An 11,244-nucleotide genomic window follows, 5' to 3' on the forward strand; every position below is an offset into this window, starting at 1 on the left:
AGCGATCCTAGTTTAGACAATGTGACCTAGAAAGGTCCCTCTACGAAGTAATATTTGAGCAGAGGCTCAAACACGGGGAGGAAATGAGATGGAGAAGAGTATGTACACTAACGTGGGGTACATGGGTAGGACACATTGCCAGATGAGAATAGCAATCTGTAAAATATTCTAAAAAATAGTTCTTATGCACATGTGCACACATACTCACACACAGTACTACAAAGTTGGAAAATGTCTGAGGCAAATATGCCCAGTTCATGAGAGTGGTTGCTTTAGAAACCAAGAGAACAAAAAGGATGACCTTGGCTAGGACTCATCTTGGGCAGGTGAAGGTCTTAGCTTACCTCTAATATTTTAATTTTGTTGATATTGTTGTTTGTTTGTTTTTGAGACGGAGTCTCACTTTGTCGCCTAGGCTGGAATGCAGTGGTGTGATCCCAGCTAACTGCAACCTCCACCTCCCAGATTCAAGTGATTCTCCTGCCTCAGCCTCCCGAGTAGCTGGGATTACAGGTGTGCACCACCACACCTGGCTAATTTTGTAGTTTTAGTAGAGACGAGGTTTCACCATGTTGACCAGGCTGGTCTTGAACTCCCAACCTCAGGTGATCCGCCTGCCTCGGCCTCCCAATGTGGTGGGATTACAGGTATGAGCCACCACATCTAGCATATTTTAATGTTTAAGAGGAGAAAATATTCATATATTACTTGTAAAATTAAAAAATTAAAAACAAGACAGCCAGTTTCTTTACTGGTAAAACGAAAATAATGATAGTACAAGTGTGAGGAGGATTTTGTGATAATTAAATGAGATAATGTATGCACAGTGCTTGAGAAAACAGATACTACTCAATACAGGTTATTATGATGAGTGTTGAACACAAAGGGCAATGACATGCAATAAAGAAGTAATGTAGGGCACCAACCTAGCTTGTTTCGGTTTGAAAGCAGGGTTGCAGTGCAGTGGAGGACATGAGGCAAAGCAGCTTGCACCAGTTCCCATCTGGAAATGCTCTGAATGGCTTCAGAGAGAGCTGGAGAGAGGCCATGCAGCTTGTTTTCTACCAACACTCGCTCAAAGGACTGTAAATTCAAAAACAAAAACAATAAGAAAAGCCAAAATCCAAAACCATGTAAACTAAGAAACTGAAGATTCTGATTAGTGAAAAAATGAACAGCAAGGTACTGTATCCCTTCAAAGGTGCAAATTACTGGACCAAATTCTTTAGGGAGAACTCATTGCATTTTCTTGTATATGTTGATGTGCAATGGGTCAGTAATAATTTTCTGTTATCTACCCATTTGTAGGCTTTTGAGCCAAAGTAAATGGCTTGAATTAACAAACGATTTTTATTTCTGTTAAAGTAAGCTTCCTCTAACAAACAGGAACAAAACATTTAACCTCATGAGATTTTTGGATGTATATTTTATAAAATGTTGCTGAGTCATCCAAAAGGCTGTCACAACTGCAGACCAAAATGAGTTTTTTGTCAAAGTGTCTTGAGAAATAGAATTTATATAAATTTCTTCAACTGGTGTTAACTAAGATACAACTTTTTCAAGGATTCTGATTTTGGAATCCCTGATTTATCTCATGGCTTAGCAATGACCTGGCACAGAACACTCTCTACCTAATGCCTGGAACAATAAAAGATACTTAATATATCTGTGGAATAAAGAAAGAAAGGAAGGGAGAGCAGGAAGGAGGGAGGGAGGAGGAAAATAAGCCATCTTTACTTTGCTGGTTATTAAACTTTCTATCCTTGCCAGAGATACTCAGAGAGTATCAGAGAGTGTAGCACTCCAGAACAAGTAACAACTCTGACCTACTCAATTATTTTTTTTTCTTTTGAGGGAGGAGAGAATATCACTGTAAGATGTTGGAGAAAATGTAGTTACCAAATATTAGAATAAATTTAATAAACGTTTGCCTTGCAAGAACACGATTGGCACTTGATGCCCCAGTCAAGAAAATTATATAAATGTTCTATATAATAATCACAATACAAGTACCAAGTGTTCAAACTGTATTACTAGAATTATTATGATACCTATGAGAAAGACAGGTATCCTAATATGGCTTACTACAGAGATTTCCAAAGAAAACTTTTTACTTTTTGATTCAAAAAAAGAAAAATAAAACATTCACCTTTATAATGAAGGGCACACTGAGGTTTTGGCAAAGAGCATAATGAGAGATGTAATATTTTGCTTTAAGAAACTAGATAAAGTCCTTTAGATACATTGGTGATATAAATACAAATATTATAAAATTCACCAGTCCTCAGGTATCTAAGCATTAAGGGTGTGTATATTAGAGACTAAAAGATTATAAAGAATCTATACACTCTAATGACTATACTGTAGAGGATGAGTTATGCATTTCATAATCTCAGAGTGTTCTGGGTAATGTCAGTTTCTCCTTAAGTGTCACTAATGCAACTTTTAATATTTTTTTTAAACTTGGGAAATTGTTTTCTATATTGAGATCTATGTATCTCTATCCCTATCTATCCATCCATTAATTTAACTTACTATTTGATATTGTGTGACTACATTAAAAATGTCAGAAATATCTGTGCCAAGAACAGAGAAAAGTCGGGATTATTTTAAGCTAGTATAATTGTCAGCATGGTTAAGAAAGTCTGAGATTTCAAGTGTCAAATTACTCCAACAAGCTAAGTTCAACAACAAATTCCATTAAAAGGTCCTTATAAGAAAGTTATATTTTAAAAAAATGTGTTTGTGACCACATTGAAAGACAGGAGATGCAACGAAACAAATTCCTACGTTGAGTGGGCAGGTATGTGTTTAACTTTCCAGTTGGCTTCCATCAGAATTTTTTGCCCTAACACATCTCAGAGCTCCTTACCACAAGGTCATCCATGTAGCTATTTGTAAATATGCATGGCAATATCCAAATTGGTAGGTTTCCATTTTTAGGTTGTAATATATGCAATGTAAAGACTTTTAGGTAAGCTCCAAATATTAATGAAGGCTGTGAAAAGTCCATTTCAATTTTGCTTCATGATTTCATGTCTTATTTTCTCAATTTGTAAAATGAGAATTTATGGGGATATAAGATTCCCTTAGAATCTCAGGACAAATGCATTTTATTTTGTATAAATATTAGCAGTATTATTTTCACAATTATATTATTCATTTTTAGAACTGGAGAACATATGCAAGACATAAAAGTGCAGAGATGCATATATTTTGTTCAAGTAGTTCTTTCACAAGTACTCTATCATATGAACTTCCACTATAAGTATCAGTTCTGTTAATTAAGGATTCGACTTCACTCTTGCAGGGGGCAAAAAAACCCTCCACCACCTGGTTCTCTGTTGTCTCTCTGCCTTGTCTTCTACCACTGGATCCCTCCCCACCCTTTCACTCATTCCCCAGTAGGTGCTAATTTCCTTTAACATGTTTCCTCTGCTCTTCCCTCAGCTGTCCTTCCCTCTCTTCCCCTTGTGTCTTTGGCCAAGGTTCACATTAATAGATAGGTAAGCCTTATCTATCCATTGCTTACAAAACTCCCCTCCCTAGTGCTACCTAGTATCTCTTTTTGCTTAATTTTTCTCCATAGTGCTTACCACCATCTGGCTTACTATGTATATACTTATTTGTTTGTGGCTTGTCCCCTTTCTACTAGGATGTAAACACTCTATTTGTTTTTATCATTGCTCTGTTCCAGCACAGAGAATTGTGCCTGGCACACAGTGGGTGATCAATAATATTTGGCAAGTGAATTAATATATATAGTCCATTTGATTTAACACCTGTCTTTGGGTTCAAACCACCACACAGAATAGGGAAATAATTATTAAATGGTGAAAATCACATACCACACAAGAAGCTTCATATTGCTTCCCCAGTTTGGGCCTCAAAAATGCACTGAAAAATTAATAGATATCTGTTAATAAACATAAGTAAAATTATTATTAAAGCATCCTTGTGACATATTTTTCAATGAATAAGACAGGGTGCTATGAAATTCAAATTTCATGCTTCCTTATAGCTTTTTAATGAGCAGGTGTTGAACAGCTGATGACATTTTCTTTTACGCGTGTAATTGCATATATGAAAGAGAAGTGGATCTCGGTTTTTGGTATCCACTCTTATTCTGAAGACTTTTAAGATTTTAAATCGTCAGTGGTCAGAAGTGGTGCATTACTTATGTGTACAGCCATAATAAAAACTGAAAATTGAACACGGCTTGTGGGTCACGATTTCTAGAATCTAATTTCTTACCTGATAAATCTCTAAAATAACAATAATAAAAAAAACCTTTTATGTTTATTGGAATAGGTGTGAGGCCTTTCCAGGGTTAGGGGGCAGGGTCGCTTATCACAGATCCTCAGGAGCTTTAACTGGGGAGAGTAATCTGAGCAAAATGGTTAACAAGTGGGCATAGCAGATATTCGCCAAACAGGAGCTGGAAAAACAACAGGTCACCGGGCTAGAATTACAGCAGGAGACGGAGGGGGAATTGGACGCAGAAGCACAACCAGTCATAATTATCTTTCCTAGTTCCCCGCCCCCTCTTCCCAGGCTCTCTGCCCTCCCACCCCTTAAAATAATGTATACATTTATTCGACAACTGCCAATCTGCTTGTCGTCAAACTTCACTGAAATATATATATATATACACATATTTTAATGCGTGTTTTTAAGCGGGTGCAGAGGGCTTGTTTGCCAGCCCCAGAGAGGGAGCTGCAGGCTGTGGCGCGGCCTCAGCAGTGGCGGTGGCGGCGGCGGCGACCCGGGCGGCCCCGGGAGCGCCCCCAGCCCAGGGCGGCCCGCGGCGCGCCCTCTGCGCCCCTCACCTGGTTTGCCGCCACAGGAAGGTCTGGATGGGCAGGGGGATGCCACGGCCGCCGTCCTGCTCCTGGCCCTCGGAGCTCTTCCTCTTCACCATGATGGTGGCTCCCGGGAGTCCTACTGCAGGACCCAGCTCTGTCTCCTCGCTAGCCGCCGCCGCCGCCTCCTCCCGTTGCTCCCCCCAACTCTCATCCCCTCCTTCCCCGAGGCAGAGCCGGCTCTCTCCGCCCTGATCCCCCGTGCCTCTCCCCTCCCCCCACCCCTCCCCGCGCGTGGAACATGGCTGCGGGAGGAGGGGAGGGCTGGAGGAGCCGCGGAGCGAGGAGGGGGGCGCTCGGAGCAGCCGTCCGCCTCGCCGCCCCCGCACCCGCTCCCTGCTTTCAGCACCTCCCACTGTGGACAGCGGCCCGCGCCGGGCTGCACTGCCGGAGAAGCCAATCCTGGGCAGCTTGAGCCTCAGGGGTATGGCCCAAGAAGTCCGCGCTCCGCATCGCAGGCGCTGGTCCCCTGCGTGGCCTCTTCAGCCCCTGGAATTCGGCTTTCCCCGCTCCGAGCTGCACTCAGGAGTGTCCCCTGTCCTGCTTTCCAACCTCAGCATCCAAACTGTCACCGTCTGGGTAGGAGGAGCTTTGGGGAACCGCAGAGCAGTCACTAACCCTGGCATCATTCTCACCTCCAGCAAGGAGGTCAGGAGTCCAGGGTTTAGCCAGACGAACACATGAAAATTATTAAAAGTGTAAACCAGGAAGGGGAGGCAAGCTTGGCAAGTGAGAGGAAGCTTGAAATATCTCAGATGTGAGAAGTTATTTTTATATGATAACCACAAGAAATAAACCTTGTTTGTTTTCTTAAAGCAGGAATACAAAGTTCCCAAAGTAACCAGTTGTGGATATCAGTTAATTGCAAATTGAGGAAGAACATTTGAATCATGCTGTGAGGAAATGTGGTTTATTACAGTCCATTAAATGCAATTGGGTGATCCTGTTCGCCCACAGTGATAGCTACCATTTTCCTTCAGTTGTAATAGTCAAAAGCCTAAATGTTTATATATATATAGTATATTTGGATTGTTGTTAGATATATTATTTAGTAGTAAAACAAGTAGGCCAGGGAGAAGGGTGAGGTGGGGTGAAGCAATCGGAATAGTAACTACCTGCAATTCCTCTCCTCCTCCTCCTTCTCCCCTGCCTTCTTCCTCCTCCTCCTCCTCTTCTCCTTCTCCTTCTCTTTCTCCTTCTCCTTCTTCTTTCTTCTTCTTCGACAGAATCTCACTTTTCAACTAGGCTGTAGTGCAGAAGTGCGATCACGACTCACTGCAGCCTTGACCTCCCAGGCTCAAGAGATCCTCTCAGCTCAGTCTCACCAACAGTTGGGACTACAGGTGTGCACCACTACTCCCAGCTAATCTTCTATTTTTGTAGAGATGGGGGGTCACGCTATGTTGCCCAGGCTAGTCTCAAACTCCTGGGCTCAAGCAATCCTCTCACCTTGGCCTCTCAAAGTTCTGGGATTACAGGCATGAGCCACCATGCCTGGCCTCATCTTTTAGAGCAAAGATATTTGTGTAATCGATGAAGTGAAGAATCAGACTCCAGGTCCTAATCTCAACAGATGTAATATTTCATATATAATTAACAACATAGTATATATTGATATTTTTCACCATAGAAATAAATTCTTCATTTACTTTCTTGAAGATATCTTTTATTATGAATCTCAAAAATATGGATCTTATGATCTCAAATATGGATCTTGAAACAAAGAAAGATTCTAAATATAGTTTATTCAAGGCATATTTGTTGAGTGCAATTTATATACTCCTATAGCTATATGGAATTACATGGACTCTTGCTCACAAGGAAGTCTGAATATTAAGAGAAGACAGACATGAAAAGAGAAAAGAATCATGGGAGAGATGAATGCAGATTCAGTTATGAACAAAGGGTCAAGGCAGAAATTATGTGTAGGAATCAGATGGAGACTTTCTATGACAGGCTAGAAAGTTTGCCTAGAAGACCTTTAAGCAGAGAAGTAGAAACTTCATATCCATTTAAGTGTGAATGACATGACAGGAATGTAGGGATTGTTTGAAACAGGCAAGACTTGTATTAAGGAACACCAGTATGGAGACTAGAGAAATGTTTTATGAGATCCTGAACCCTGATCATAATAGCAACTACAGACAAGGGGGTGAGTTTGAAGAATATTGCAGAGGTAGAATTAATAGGACGTGATGACCAAGTGGGTATAGGAAAAGAAAAATAGCACATTGGTCAAGAGCTTAGGTTTTGAGCCAGACAGTTTTGGCTCTAGCCCTACCATTGACTAAATATAATATCCTGGGAAAGTGAAAAAACTCTGCTAAGATTTTCAAAGAATATCTTCCCCCATAGAGATGTTGTGAAGATTGAATGTTAATACTTGTAAATGATGAGGACACATGGACACATAGAAGGGAACAACACACGCTGGTGACTTTCAAAGGGTGGAAGCTGGGAGTAGGGAGAGGATCAGGAAAAATAACTAGTGGGTACTAGACTTAATACCTGAGTGATGACATACATAAATCCGTGCAACAAACCCCCATGATACAAGTTTACCTATGTAAAAAACCTGTACATGTACCCCTGAACTTAAAATAAAAATTAAAAAAAAAAATTAAGAGAGTCTCAGATCTCTACTGAGCTTTCAAAAAATATCAGCAAAAGCTCCAAGTTTTCTGTTTTGAGCATCTGAGTAAGTGGTGATCTCGTTCAAAGAGAAAGAGTTGACAAGAAGAATCATGTTCTTATTTTATGTGTGCATACAATGGCATTCATGAGTCTTCCTTGAGTCTTTTTTGGAAATCTGAAATGGAGGTAGCTAGAAATATTTGTGTGAGATTTAAAAGAGTTAATTGGGTAGAAGAGAATGATTTTTTAGTTAACATTGTATAAAAAGTAGTTAAAACCTTGGAAGTGTATAAAATAATCCAGGCAAATAAATGGAAAGAGAAAAGAAAGGCCCGATTTGGAAGTGTAGGGGACATCAACTTTATTGTCACAAAAAATGCTGTTGATGGATGACAGGATAGAATAGGATAGTGGGATAGGCTTAATTCTAAGACGGCCTCCAAGATTCCCATGTCCTGTTATATGCACACACCTTCCTCCAATTACTCAAACAAATGCTAACCTAGGTGCTGCTGGGAAATGATTTATATGAATCTTCTTGAGTTTTTAAATATTAATAATATTATTAATAGACTTTATCTCTTAGGGCAGCTTTGCAATATATAAACACTCTTTTTCCTCTAGCCATAGTCTGTTCTGTTATTAACAGTTTTGCACTGGTGTAGTATGCTTGTTATTATTAATGAAGCAATATTGATGCATTATTATTAACTAAAGTCCATAGTTTATGTTAGAGTTGACTCTTTGTAATATATAATTCTATACATTTCGCCAAATAATGTAATCCATCATGAAGTTATCATAGTTTCACTGCCCTAAAAGTCTGTTATGCTCCATCAAGTCACCCCTTTCCCTGTCTCTTTCCCTGCTTCTGGCCACCACTGATCTTTTTACTGTCTTAAGAGTTTTTGCCATTTCCAGAATATCATATAATTGGAATCATATTGGATGTAGCTTTTTCAGACAGGCTTCTTCACTGAGCAACATACATTTCAGTTTCCTCTATGTTTTTTGGTAGCTGAATAGCTCATTTATTTTTATTGCTGAATAATATTCCATTATATGTATATGTCACAGTTTATTTATCCATTCACCTATTGAAGGACATCTCAGCTGCTTCCAATTTTTGGCAATTATGAATAAAGCTACTACAAGTGTTCATGTGCAGGTTTTTGTGTGAATGTGAGTTTTCAACTCATTTGGTTAAATACCTAGTAGCATAATAGCTGAATTGTAGGCTAAGACTATGAGAAGCTTTGTAGAAAATGCCAAAATATCTTCCAAATGGCTCTACCACATATTTTTTTAAGAGACTGGGACATATTTATGGGCCAGAAATAGAGGGTCATTAAAAAAAGGAATGCTAAGAATAATTCAGAGAGGGAAATAATTAACAAACAAGACTCTGAAAGAGACTGCATTTTAGGCATAGTTGGATTGATCATCCCTGGCTGCAGGAATAATTCCTACAATGGGAAATTAAAAAGTAATAATGGTAGAGGCTAAGTTAACAGGAAAAGGGGAAGGATGAGAATAGAAGAGTTCAGGCTTAATGTCCTACATAAACTGTAAAGGAATTGACAAGGTAATTTTCTAAGAGTGAGATTTGAAGGCAGAGGAATAGGGCATTTTTCAGAAAAATATTAATAGATAATGTACAGATAATTTACATTGAATATTTTTTATATGTCAAGGTCTGTTTTAAGCACACCAATCGATTAAAACAATATTTAAAGAGGAGAAAACTGAGACATAGCAAGGTTTTATAACCTGCTTGAGGTTATACAATAAATGAAGGAAACTGGGAAGTCTGACTTCAAAGCTCTCTTCCTACTTTCTACTGCAATACTGCATATTGTTAGTTGTGAGAGTTTGGACGAAGTGCTGTAAGTCATGTGAATGAAAACTGCTCAAGGGCATAGGAAAGAATTACTCCATTGATGGTAAAAAATAAAGAAGAGCTAACGTCCCCTTCCATTCCCAAATTCCCTTGAGGCAGTGAGTCTTGAGGGAAAATCTATTATAATAAGCATTGTCAATATCAGATTTTAAAATAACTTTTCAGTGAAGAATCAATATTACCATTGTGGTTTACTTCTCATGTACCCACTGAAAACCCCCAAATATTTCATGTGTGAAGAAAAAACCTGTCCTATCTAAATACTTTATCTACACTGCCTTCTGTCATACGTCTGATTTTGAATTCAGGTAAGCACTATTGGAGGAAAGTTAAGAACTGAATTTGTGTGGTAAATTACACCACGACAGTCAATGAACCAGCTCTACGGTAATCACTACATGCTATTACGATCTCACTGTGCAAGACATTGGATTGGATGAGGCTCTTTCCCAGTGATGGTGCCCAGTGACGTAGTGACCTTGAGCCAGGAGAGAAAACTGGTTACTGGACCTTAGGAAGCATGTGAAAGGAAACTCTAAGATCTAGACAGGTGTAACTAAAGGTATGTCAGCCCTCAAGGTTATCTTCATTTTTTAACGGAAGGGCACACTTTCATAGTGACCAGATTCCAAGTTGCCAGATGTGTATAAAAATATTCTTGGCAGATAGGCTGAACAGAGGAGAACTCTGGCTGGGTTTTGGAAAATATTGCTACAGTAGGCAGAATCTGGAATGCTTTGTAAGTACATGAAAGCTACTAATAATATTAACAGTCATAGTGGTTAATAAAAGCAGTTTTTGAAAAAAGCCTACCATTACCATAACTCTGTGGCAATCCATTAGAAGTTGAAGGTGAAGTATGATTGCTATATCACGCATCAGTCAGGAGTGTATGATGATTACTCTATGGCAACCCATTAGAAGTTGAAGGTGAAGCATGATTACAAAGGGCACACTTACCTTGGGGTCATTCCTACTATGTGGAAGTGGATACATCCCATGTGTCTTGTTCATCCTTAGCCCAAATAGTTGATCTGTTCAAAGATGACAGTCTCAGTAATATCTCAGTGCCAGAATAAAGCTGCAAAGCCCGTGGCCTATACTCATGTAAGCTCTGTACAACAGCTGATAAGGCTTTCCATGCTCTGACGTCATTTCATACATCTCTTTCTGCTCCATTTTGCTCTGTACACATTGGCTTCTTGAGGACATTGTATTGCATTTTTTCTTTCATATCTTCATGTGGCTTAGCACCAGTCTAATTATAACTTCTTCACCTCATATGAGGCTATTTCTTAATTTGCCTGAAATAGTCCACCCTATCATGTTCCAGAAATGTTCTATTACATTCTTCTGTGTTTTACTTCATAAAATTCATCATTCTCTGAATATATCATATTTATTTGTTTTAAAGTTTGCTATGTTAAGCCTAGAGAATAGCATAATAGTCTGTAAGTTAACCAGGAATAAGTCTAACAAAAATTATTTAATGCCTTTGTGGAAAAAATACAATAAATTGTTTAAAGGTATAAAGACTTGCAAAAATGAAGGAGACTCATTTTAATACAGACATATTTTGATATTCTTTAAATCTATCTTTTTGTGATTTTTAATGCAACCTTAAAAAGCTGTTCTTAAAATTCAGACAGGAAAGTACAGAATCAAAAATGGCTAAGATAGGTTTGAAAACGAAGAAACTATTTGATGAATTATAATGCTGTATAGTAATTAAGACAATGTGACAATAACATAGGAACAGAAAATTAACGTGTAGAAAAGAATAAAATGTCCAACAATGAAATCTAAGAAAATCACGTGACACAGTGGGATGTGTTGTCTCTATTGAGA

The 11,244-nt window shown here is 38.9% G+C and overlaps 1 protein-coding gene across 2 annotated transcripts in view; it reads right to left on the minus strand.

Annotated features, from left to right (window-relative positions):
- The window catches only part of UNC80 (unc-80 homolog (C. elegans)), a 230,726-nt gene extending 225,731 nt beyond the window's left edge, over positions 1-4,995 (minus strand). For both annotated transcript variants that reach the window (XM_011932342.1, XM_011932341.1), the window contains exons 1-3: positions 4,830-4,995; positions 3,849-3,897; positions 927-1,083 (exon numbers count right to left, since the gene is read on the minus strand). In XM_011932342.1, the coding sequence (XP_011787732.1) occupies positions 927-1,083; positions 3,849-3,897; positions 4,830-4,921 (298 nt within the window). In that variant the 5' untranslated portion in view covers positions 4,922-4,995. The remainder of the gene's footprint in view (positions 1-926; positions 1,084-3,848; positions 3,898-4,829) is intronic.
- Between the last annotated feature and the right edge of the window lie 6,249 nt (positions 4,996-11,244).

The sequence above is a fragment of the Colobus angolensis genome, unplaced genomic scaffold (genome assembly GCF_000951035.1).
Source record: "Colobus angolensis palliatus isolate OR3802 unplaced genomic scaffold, Cang.pa_1.0 Scaffold95, whole genome shotgun sequence".
Lineage (NCBI taxonomy): Eukaryota > Metazoa > Chordata > Mammalia > Primates > Cercopithecidae > Colobus > Colobus angolensis.